We start from the raw sequence: 10,880 nt of genomic DNA, 5'->3' as shown, positions 1-10,880 counted from the left end.
GAAATGTTTAATGACGTTTTTTTCTGAGGGCATCTTTGGCACACACACACACGAGGAGAGAGATAGAAGGAGGAATTTTGGATGAGGGATCAAACCTGCAGAAATGAACAATAAATAAATATATAAATGGAAAATAAATGACTTGATAAAACAAATAAAATTTCATTTTTAATAAAATGTAATCCTAAATGTATTTTTTGTATTACTTCTTTTTTTCTTTTCCTTCATTTATCTCGGATTTTGTCCCCGAGACATGTTTTTCTCACTCGGCTAGTTTGGTGTCGCTAGCCGAGTGGAGACACAGCTACGCTATCACTGTATGGGTTTAGCTGCTACAGTGTCCGTGTAGAGTCCATTATCTTTCCTTCTGCTCTGCTCAGATCATGTTCACGTCAACTGGAACTCATCTAGACATTTCCACACCTTGTTTTCCTGCTCAGCATCGGAGGATGTTTCTGTTTCGGTTTCAACCACTGACTGTATGAGCTAGCGTCTTCACTTCACGAATAGATAGAGAGTTGCGCAACTTGGCAAATGAAGTGGATAACCACGTGTTTATCTCTCACTCGGTCGAACTGCTGGAAACTTTGCAAAATTATTGGGCGTACGTGAAAGAACTTTCCGGAATTGGATGGAGCAGCGTAGTTTAATGTAAGTGGCTCCTAGTAGCCTTCTAGCCTTTTTAGCTTTCAAATCGATTCGTGTACATTTCTGTCTCTGTTGTGTGGTTAATAACGAGTTTTCTGATTTATTCTCTTGGAGGAAGCGACATGTTCTCAGCTTTGGAGGACGCCGAACTGGATGCTCGGGTAGGAGATATAACCGAACTCTCCAGGTGATTTGCCACATCCTGTAGCGACATGGTGGACGGCGCATTGCTACTTGCCGCCATCTTGTTTGAAAACGCCGATCTCTGTCGCTTACTTAGAGCTCTCAACCAATCATGCACTGGAGCTATGCAAGGACCGCCCCCCCCCCCCTCATTTGCATGTTTCACAGGGAAAAGTAAAAACAAATAAATGTATCGATAAATAAATACATGCGGGAATAAATAAATATAAAAGTAAACGAATGCATAAATAAATAACTGTAATTTAAAAAAAGAAAAGAATAAATAAATAAAAAGTGAAAAAACATATATAGAAAATGAAGGGAAAATAAATAAATTTAGGATTCAATTTTTTATCAAAAATGAATGTTTTACCAAGTCATTTATTCTATTTATTTATTTCATTTTAATTTCTGCAGGTTTGGGCCTCCATAATTTTGTGTCTACGGTTTAACTGAAATACAACCACTAGAGGGCAGTGATTAACACATTTTATCCACTGTCTTTGAGAGAGAGAGATTTTATATATTCAAACAGTTAGAGCATGAGTGAAATAATGTAATGTAATGTAATTTCACTGATTTATTTGTTAATTTTGACACATACTGTATATGAGGTGTGGAAGGGATTCGGTTGCTAAGCGATGATGTCACAGTGCACTTCTACTGAGTCACTCAATTCTATTCCATACACAGGAACTCAGAGGATATATACAGAGGATTCATTTGCTTATGCAGTGAATGAAAGTTGATGTGTTTAGTTTTATTTCCAGACATACATGCTGAACGAGCTAAGCCTGAGTAAAGGTAAGATTTATGTGTGTTTATTCAATTTACTGCAGTGTTTCTTGGTGAGATTATTACCAATTGTATGAATTAATTATTGAACATTTTATAAACCTTCATTTTGAGATGTCTGTGTCCACGCTATTCTGTGTTTTAAACCATAATTACGGAGTCAAAACAGAGAGAAAAAAAACCTCTATCAATCAGACCTCTTTTACTGAGTCTCATAATACAACCTCTGTTTACTTAGAACTAACTCCGAGCTCTCAGGAGTGCTATTGCGCATGTGCTGGCCGGAAAGTTTTACTCTGAGTAATGTTAAAAGTCATTTTTAAAACAGACAGGTCCGCTATTATCACTCTTCCTTCTTAAAAAAAAAAAAAAAAAATAGATTGTAAAGCATTCAAAGCACTTTAAGCATTTATAATACAGAAGTTTGACATGTTTTACATCTGGACAGATGTGAAGAGTGGTGCTACATGACACTTTTTCTGCTTTTATTCATTCTTTAGGAGTAAATATTAAAATAAATACTAGATCTAATGGTTTTGGTCAGTTGTTTTCAAAGAGGGGGCCACCAGGGGGCGCCCGTGGGGCCTCAACAATTTGGTGTGAAAAATAAATTCTCATTCTCAGACAACCACACACACACACACACACACACACAACTCCTAATGTGATGTAAGATGTAATTATTAATTTAAAAAAAAAAAAAGGGGGATCTCTTCAGAAGTCTGTATTTTTAATGTGTTTTAAAGACATCTTGCAAAAGGGGGGCCTCGGTCAAATGTTAATGCCATTTGGGGGGAGGCCTTGCCCTGGAAAAGTTTGGGAACCCCTGGTTTAGGTCGTTGATTTGAAGTCATCTAAAAGGGAGTTAATTAAAAGGGTCTTAATCCGCTAGGGCCCTAACATTCATCGAACATGAATCCATTTTATTCAATCCAGAAGTAAAGGAAGGAAGAAACAACATGACGTCTTCAAGCAGCAGCCCCTTTAGGATGCCCAGCAACATTCTGGAGTCTGCCATGCAGAAAGAAGAAGAGAGGAGACAGGTTAGAATACATGTATGCACACATATATAAACACACACCCAGCATGTGCCTTTTAAGGAAAGAGTAAAAATGAGCCAGATCCGGTACATGGCAGCATTTGCAGATCACAGCCTTTCTGTAAAATAACAGGATTATTATAGGTCTAGAAACATTTTTGAACATTGCAAACTGCACCTTTTACGTGCAGTGCTTCATATCTACCATCCACAGAAATATCATCACACAGCCCATAGCCCTAAACCTCTGGGGGGAAAAAAAAAAAAGTTTCATGTAATCCTTCATTTAACGGCGTGTACACGTCTCCTTCAACCTGTTTTATCTCAGGAGCGGAGAATGGAGCGCACTCTGAACATGCACGAGAAGGGGGTTAATCCCCGAGAGAGCGTTCGTTCCATCATGTCCCGCTGCATGAAGGAGATAGAGGACGAAGAGCATGACAAAAAGTGGAAAGAAAGCACATCAGGAGAGGCAGCCTACTTCGCTCCCTCAACTAAATTCGTGCCACTCGAAAGTGGTGAGCAAATGGAGTCATTTAAACTGCGCTGTCATGAAAGTGTGACTCGATGAAAAGAGCTGTTTTTTTAAAAACACTCTGTCTACAACAATATTTTGTCTATTTACGAGCACCGTAGAGGTTTCAACACATTAGGCCCCGTTATTTGTAGGCCTTCATGTTTCTGAGTTATTGATGTTTGGCTTAAACCATTAAAGTAATCAAGTAGGAAAATAATGAATCGACTCCGGACTCGGATTAAGTGTAGGTCTGGGTCAGATCTCAGATGTTCCCTTCAGTCACTCTTGTCTTCTTTTTTTCCCCCCAGAATTTTACCACATGGGGACCTCCCGAGACTTCATAGAGAAGCAGGAAGAGATTGTTCGACTGCAGGTGAGGGATCTAGTAGGCTTTGGTTTATCATGTAAAGTAAATGCGTTAAACCTGTTCCGTCGTACTCGTGTCCCGAAGTTCTAACTGAATCTGTCTGAAATTACAACTGGTGAACGGAAAGCCTTAATTACTGTCTTATTTTCAATCTGAAATAGTTACACGGTCTAATTTAGTCTTTTTTTTTTTTTTTAAAGATTATTCCTTATCAAATTGTTCATTGGTTAAATCCGTTCTGGACACATTTGACTAGAGTAAAACTAGAATAAAAAACTTTATCCAAACGTCGATCGGTTCTACTGAAATACTTTGCCGAGTCTGCATCCGGACTGCGGTTCACCAGGTCATGACCCCCCGCTCTAGACCCTGTCCTGTTTGTGCCTTTTTACACAAATGACAGACTAAACACATCCGTTCATGCTCGGAAATCATAGTCTCTCTGTCAAACACTCTCCAACTGACCGACAACATAGCATCTGTTTTCTAATCACCCTTACTGGTGATGTTTGTCCTCTCATGCTCTCTCTCTCGCTCTCTCGCTCTCTCTCTCTCTCTCTCTCTCTTCAGTGCTGTATCATAGCAGGGCGAGAGAAAATTCAGGCTCTGAAGGAGCAGATGTCCCTGCAGGAAGAGGAGATGGCGCAGGCTGAGTATCGCTGCCGTGACGAAGTCTTTTCGGAGTACGTCGAGGAGGTGGAGAAGAAAACAGTGCTGGGTTTGAAAAGGTACGGTTATGAGCTCTCGTTCTACTGGAATTCTGGAAATGACGTGACGTGCGAAGATCGTTTGGTTGTAATCGTGTCTTATGGTCCAGCGGCTCATTAAAGGCCCTGTGAAGATCGTGAATAAAAATGTATTATTCCGAATATTATTTATTTTTTTAAACGATCGAACGTTCGTTTCTTTCGTGGTGTAGGGTTGAAGAAGAAAACGAAGCCCTGCGTGAGACAAAGCAAAAGATCGAGAAGACCAAATGGGCACTTGCGAAAGTTAAAAAGTAAGCTACTAATGGAATAGAAACACTACACGTGTGTCAAGTGAACAGTTACAGCGTCAACTGTGAGGCTTGGTTAAGCTCTCTGCTACGAGAGGAAACGGATATGAACATAGTTTTAGGTTCCTGTCCTTTTTAACGGCACGGTGCGATCTCTCTCCAGGGATGTTGCCGAGCGCTCGGACATGCTGAGTCTGGACAAACAGTGTCAGGAGTTGCTCTGGAACATCTCGCCCCCTGAGTGGCGGAAGCAGCAGGAAGCCAGGAAGCAGACAGCTGAGAGAATCAAGGCTGCTGCAAGAGAGACGAAACCGGCTACACAAGCTACCCGGCGTACGTACGCGCACGTTCACGATTTGAACCACTTAAACACTACAATTTACGGGGATCTTCACACGAGGAATTTTATCCACACAATTTGCATGTAGTTCTACGGGACGTGGCAGCACGGCGGGTGGAACGTCGCTGACGAATTTATTCAAAAAATAGAAAAGCGTTTAAGGATATAGATCTGATAGCGATGAGCGTTTTCCCCCTCCCAATTAATCAGGGATAAGTGAGGATATTACTAAACGGAAAATATAGTGAGATGTATGACACGTTGAATATAAAATATATTTATGTGCCATTATTCCAATATTGCGAAAGAAATGACAACGAGTCTGTGCCATGTGTGAAAGCCTCCTAATAACACAAGTGTCCTGTGATTTATAAAGAGTCCTGAACACTAAAGTACTACAGAACAGTTCTTCACATTTGTGTGAGAAAGTTCCTGTCGGTCTTTCACTACTGCAATACTGATCATTTCCTACGGTCCAGACTTCAAATATAACCCGCACCTTGTTGGAGATTTTCCGGAAACTCGGTGGTCTAAACCAGTGGGTTTCAAAGTGGGGGCCACCAGGGGGCGCCCAGGGGGCCTCAACAATTTGGTGTGAAAAATAAACAAACACATGATATTTAAAAAATAAATAAATATATATATATATATATATATATATATATATATATATATATATATATATATATATATATATATATATATATATTTTAAATATCATGTGTTCAACTCTGATTTATATATATATAGGGTATATTATTTATATAATAATATATATATATTAATATAATATAAATAATATAAATATATTATTTATATATATATATATATATATATATATAGGGTTTTAATATATATATATATTTATATAATTCTTAATGTAATATAATATAAAGATGTAACTGTTAATAAAAAAAAAAGGGGGATATATTCAGAAGTCTGTGTTTTTAATGTGTTTTAAAGACATCTTGCAAAAGGGGGGCCTCGGTCAAATGTTAATGCCATTTGTGGGGGCCTTGCCCTGGAAGAGTTTGGGAACCCCTGGTCTAAACGATCTTATCGAATCATTTGCAGGTCGAAGAAGTGACGTAGGTCTCATGCTTCCGCCAATTCAGGAGAGTCATCATGGGATATTCTTCAATAAAGAGAGTTGCACACTGTAAGTGACGACCGAGAAATGACATGTCTACCAAGATGATCGTGAGAATCATGTGCACTCGTTTTCTACGTCGTGTCTCGATGACGCTTTCTTTCTGTGAAACCTCACCAGGGAGAAGATCCCGGAATACGACGAGGGGTTTGTGGGGAACCTGGAGGTCTATGAGGTGTGATTCCAGATATTTTTCTTCATCTGATTTAATCAGGGATATTTTACTATACAGAAATCCATTAAGTATCTCCGCTTCCGTTCAACACAGAGCACACACACGGAGTGTTTTTATATTTTACTTGATTTTATTAAGAGCTTATTCACTGCTAATAACTTGGTAGATTTATTTATAGTCCCAACTTCAGTTGAGCAAGAATTACTGACTGTTAACGGGTAATTAATAAAAAAGAACATTTTTAAAAGGTCAATAAATGCGAGTGCTAGCGGGTAGCAGCTACAGCTGGCCTGTAAGCAGATTCTGGTATAGGTTTATTTTGTTGTGTACGTGACGCGTGTCACGGAGGTCTGGACAAACCTCTGGGGGATTTTTTGAACAGTCTGAATCTCATGATGATGATTTTATTGTATGGATATAGGACACTCTGATTGTCCAAATTAGGAATGTTGCTGATTGCAGCGCTAGTCAATTACAGAATGGATATCTACTTCTTATGTTTCATTTAAAAAAAAAAGAGGATTATGTGATGATTTACAAGTATGTGTGTGATCATGTTGACGTGTAGAAACCGCAGATCTATTTCACCGACCCTAAGCAGCTGCTGAACATCATGGCAGATGTGGACGCAGACATCAATCGGCTGTCTGATGACCTCAGTCGGGTGGAACATTGTCTGGAGTGCCACAAAAAAAACATGAGCAACTTGCAGCAGGACATGTGAGTGACACGAACAATCACACCGCTTACTACAACCTTAAAGGAACACTGCATTTTCATTCAACTTAAATTCAATGCTGCGCGTGTGTGTGTATGAGTGTGTGTGTGTATGAGTGTGTGTGTATGTATGTATATGTGTGTGTATGTATGTGTGTATATACATATGTATGTGTGTGTGTGTGTGTGTGTATATGTAGATGTGTGTGTATGTGCGTATGTGCATGTGTGTATATGTAGATGTGTGTATGTGTGTACATGTGTGTGTGTATGTATGTATGTGTGTGTGTATGTATGTGTGTGTGTATGTATGTATGTGTGTGTGTGTGTGTGTGTGTGTGTGTGTGTGTGTGTGTGTGTGTGTAAATATACTATGACCAAGAAGTGAAACATGTCCCTGGACTGACAAAAGAACAGGAAAACAAGTTGCCTTGAAACTCGTCTCTAACACACAATCTCCGGGCGGTCGATAAAAATGTTTCAATTAGAAATAAAGGTATTAGGATCTAGGAACTATTCCTATGTGAGATTAAAAAACAACAACATCTACTCCTGCCACATGTCTCGGGTCCCGCAGGAGCCCAGTCCCTGTGCACACATCTACAGCAGAGGTTCTGACGGTATATTTTAACCTCTGAGCCGTTTGTGTTGCTGCAGGGAGAAGGACACTGCTCAGAGTAATGAGGAGACGGACTACCTCACGAGATGCATGAATAAAAAAAGAGCAAAAGCAGCGAAAATAGAGCAGCGCATCAAAGAATTCAAAATGAGTGAAGACGGTCCTGAACAAAAGGTAAACACACACACACACACCCCACTTGAGGGCAGTCCTTAACACCTGTCACTCTCGCCTCCCTTCCACTCAGAATGCAGTCCTGAAGCAGTTGAACCAGAAGATATCAGAGCTGTACAGGGTCTGCGTGGGAGATTTACCGGACATGAGCTCACATGAGCTGCTCACAGCGGTCGAGACGCATTTCCATGACCTGCTCGAACGGTTCAACACACTTCCAGAGGACGAATTAAAGACTATAAAGAAGGAGTACCGCAGAGAGAAGACGGCCAGGTAAGAGCACGCAGGAAAACAAACACACTTATTTAAACCCAAACACGGTTCATTTGTACACGCGATATTTATGCACTTTACAGCTATTCAGTTACTGATTGTAGCCCATCTGCTGCTTTACACAATTTCTCTACCCCTTTTAACCCTGTCCATGTAAATCACATTGAAAAACAGATCCTAGATCAGCTCTCACACATACAGCTCTGTAATGGCTGAAAGTCCGTTTTAAAACTGTCTCTCCGTTCCCCCAGGGATAAAAAACAGAAAGAACTGATGGTGCAGATGGATCGGGAGGAACGGCGGCTCCAGCGTGCTGCACGCAGGCAACAGCGGGCTCTGGAAAGAAGATAAGAAACCTGTAAGTTCTGTCTAATCACACACACACACATGCACACACACTACTCAACTACCCACGACACATCTTTCTGCCTAAAAAAAAAGGAGTGTGTCCTTTGTACACACACGTACAATTTGTATCTCTTGTAAAATCAAGCAAAGTAAGATTTTAAAAGTCTGCAAGTTTTTTTTTTTTTTTTTTTTAATTTCAGAGTGGAAAGAAGGTCATGTGGAGGTCACATCTAGAAAAGAAAGAACTGAAGGAAGCCGCCCTCGCCGAGAAAGAGAGAAAAACTGAATGATACTTCTTTCATATAACGAGTAACACGGTACCATAAGGTCCAGAAATACGCTTTCAATAGTTTGATATTTTATTTTATTACCACAAGATGGCAGACAAGCACAATAAAACTGTACAAATATAATTATATAATCTGTAATTACTGTCTTTAACTGTATTTACAGAGTCATACATACCTCAGAACATATATATGCAGAGCGACTAGCTAACTATTGGTGATTTTATAATAACTAAATTAAGCGAAACTCGCCAGAGGATGTTTTTGTTCCCTCTTTATTATTATTATTATTATTATTATTTTTTATTAATACATGAAAATGAAAAACGGTTCCATAAGCATTGCAAAGTAATTACTTACAATTGCATGAAAAACAACAACAATATGTAAACTGAACATGATTACAACAGATCGACAGAAACTACAACTGTAAACATACATTCATATACAGATTTTACAACACAGGGAACGCATCTAAATACATGGACTTTCTTAAATATTTCTTCAAGATATTTAAGGAATCTTAGGTTGTTTTTTTTGTTGTTGTTTTTTTTTTATATAAAATAACGAGATTTAAAAAGTAAGTTTAATTCCATTTTAAGTTACCTCCCCAGTAAGGATTGGGGAGGTATTTAGGAGCGCTGGTTATATGTTCCAGGAGCATTTGAAAAGGACTGTGTACATAAAGAGAACGCATCACCAGAAACATAGTGAAGAAAAAAATGTTTTCTCTGGAGCACTGATCTAGCGTCTGATTCCTTTCCCTGTGTGTGTGTGTGTGTGTGTGTGTGTGTGTGTGTGAGAGAGAGAGAGAGAGAGAGAGAGAGAGATGAACGTGCATGTGTGATGAACGTGTTAGTGTGTGCGTGTTTGTGTGTGTGTGTGTGAGTGAGTGAGTGATGAACATGTTAGTGTGTGTGTCGGGGGGGGACATGTTGGGGTGTGTGTGTGATGAACATGTTAGTATGTGTGTGTGATGAACATATTAGTGTGTGTGGCGGGGGGGCATGTTGGGGGGTGTGTGTGTGTGATGAACATGTTAGTGTGTGTGTGGGGGGGACATGTTGGGGTGTGTGTGTGATGAACATGTTAGTGTGTGTGTGGGGGGGGGACATGTTGGTGTGTGTGTGATGTACATGTTAGTGTGTGTGTGGGGGGGGGGACATGTTGGGGTGTGTGTGTGTGGGGGGGACATGTTGGTGTGTGTGTGATGTACATGTTAGTGTGGGGGGGGACATGTTGGGGTGTGTGTGTGTGATGAACATGTTAGTGTGTGTGTGTGATGAACATGTTAGTGTGTGTGTGTGTTTTAGATGAACGTGTGTGTGTTTTAGATGAAAGTGTGTGTGTATCACACACGTTAGTGTGTGAGATGAACGTTAGTGTGTGTGTGTGTGTGTGTGTGTGTGTGTGTGTGTTTTAGATGAACGTGTGTGTGTGTCACACACGCTAGTGTGTGTGATGAACATGTTAGTGTGTGTGTGATTTAGATGAACATGTTACCCCGTGTACACTGGACTGGGGAAGGGACTGGACTGGACTGACTCTCCCCCCCCTACCCCCCCACTGATTACTGTTTAATGAGATTTCTACTGTGCCGTGTAATAACCACCAGAGGGCAGTGCAGAGTTAGTTTAATATGTATCGCCGTTTGCCCGAGTGAGGGCGTACAGAGTAAATGTTTGTTGAACTTTCTTGAATGTTTTAATGTTGACATTTTTCTAAATAAAATTGTTAAATTGATATTTTCCTATAAAGTCCTAGTGGTGTGATGTACCTTCTGTTCTCCATAAATCTGATTAAACCTCTTTAAAATTATACATAGAGAAATAGGTTTATTACAATATCTAAATATCTGAAAATATCTGAAGAAAATGAATAATAAAATCGAATTATAGACTATGACTAACAGGACCGTCTGAGGGAACTGTTCGTGTTCCTTAAAAACTTCCGCTTTCATATGAAACCCATTAAATTATCATATAATCGTCTGACTGCCTTTTCCAGTAGATTTCCCCAATCTAGTATTTACACCAACAATGGTTTTTCGTCTTTTTTTTACGGCTAGTTATGGTATATTTTACTCCTCAGTTAGATGAATACCGTTAAATGTGTGTGTAAGTGTAATGTAAGTCACTGCAAAAATACAATAAACTGTCTAACAGTGTATTTAACAGTATAATTTCTATACTTGTTACATTCACCACCCAGAATTTACACAAAATTCCTGGAGTGTAACCTAAGCACTGGT

At 39.6% G+C, this 10,880-nt stretch overlaps 1 protein-coding gene across 2 annotated transcripts; it reads left to right on the top strand.

The window, feature by feature from the left end:
* The first annotated feature begins 1,508 nt into the window (after positions 1-1,508).
* On the top strand, positions 1,509-8,886 carry LOC128618995 (cilia- and flagella-associated protein 100-like). Of its 2 annotated transcripts, none has more exons than XM_053642780.1 (14): positions 1,509-1,635; positions 2,563-2,669; positions 2,994-3,183; positions 3,491-3,555; positions 4,120-4,277; positions 4,469-4,549; positions 4,710-4,879; positions 5,961-6,045; positions 6,157-6,211; positions 6,780-6,931; positions 7,586-7,721; positions 7,795-7,994; positions 8,246-8,352; positions 8,543-8,886. In XM_053642780.1, exons 1-13 carry the CDS (start codon positions 1,608-1,610, stop codon positions 8,343-8,345), a joined length of 1,527 nt encoding a protein of 508 aa, XP_053498755.1. In that variant the 5' UTR covers positions 1,509-1,607; the 3' UTR covers positions 8,346-8,352; positions 8,543-8,886. The 2 variants fall into 2 exon arrangements, with proteins under 2 accessions (XP_053498755.1, XP_053498756.1); XM_053642781.1 differs by having other exon boundaries at positions 1,555-1,635; positions 2,566-2,669.
* Positions 8,887-10,880: the final 1,994 nt, after the last annotated feature.

Source organism: Ictalurus furcatus, chromosome 15, assembly GCF_023375685.1.
Source record: "Ictalurus furcatus strain D&B chromosome 15, Billie_1.0, whole genome shotgun sequence".
NCBI classification, from domain to species: domain Eukaryota; kingdom Metazoa; phylum Chordata; class Actinopteri; order Siluriformes; family Ictaluridae; genus Ictalurus; species Ictalurus furcatus.
The sequence above is the reverse complement of the archived record's forward strand: the minus strand, read 5'-3'. Positions and strand labels throughout refer to the sequence as shown.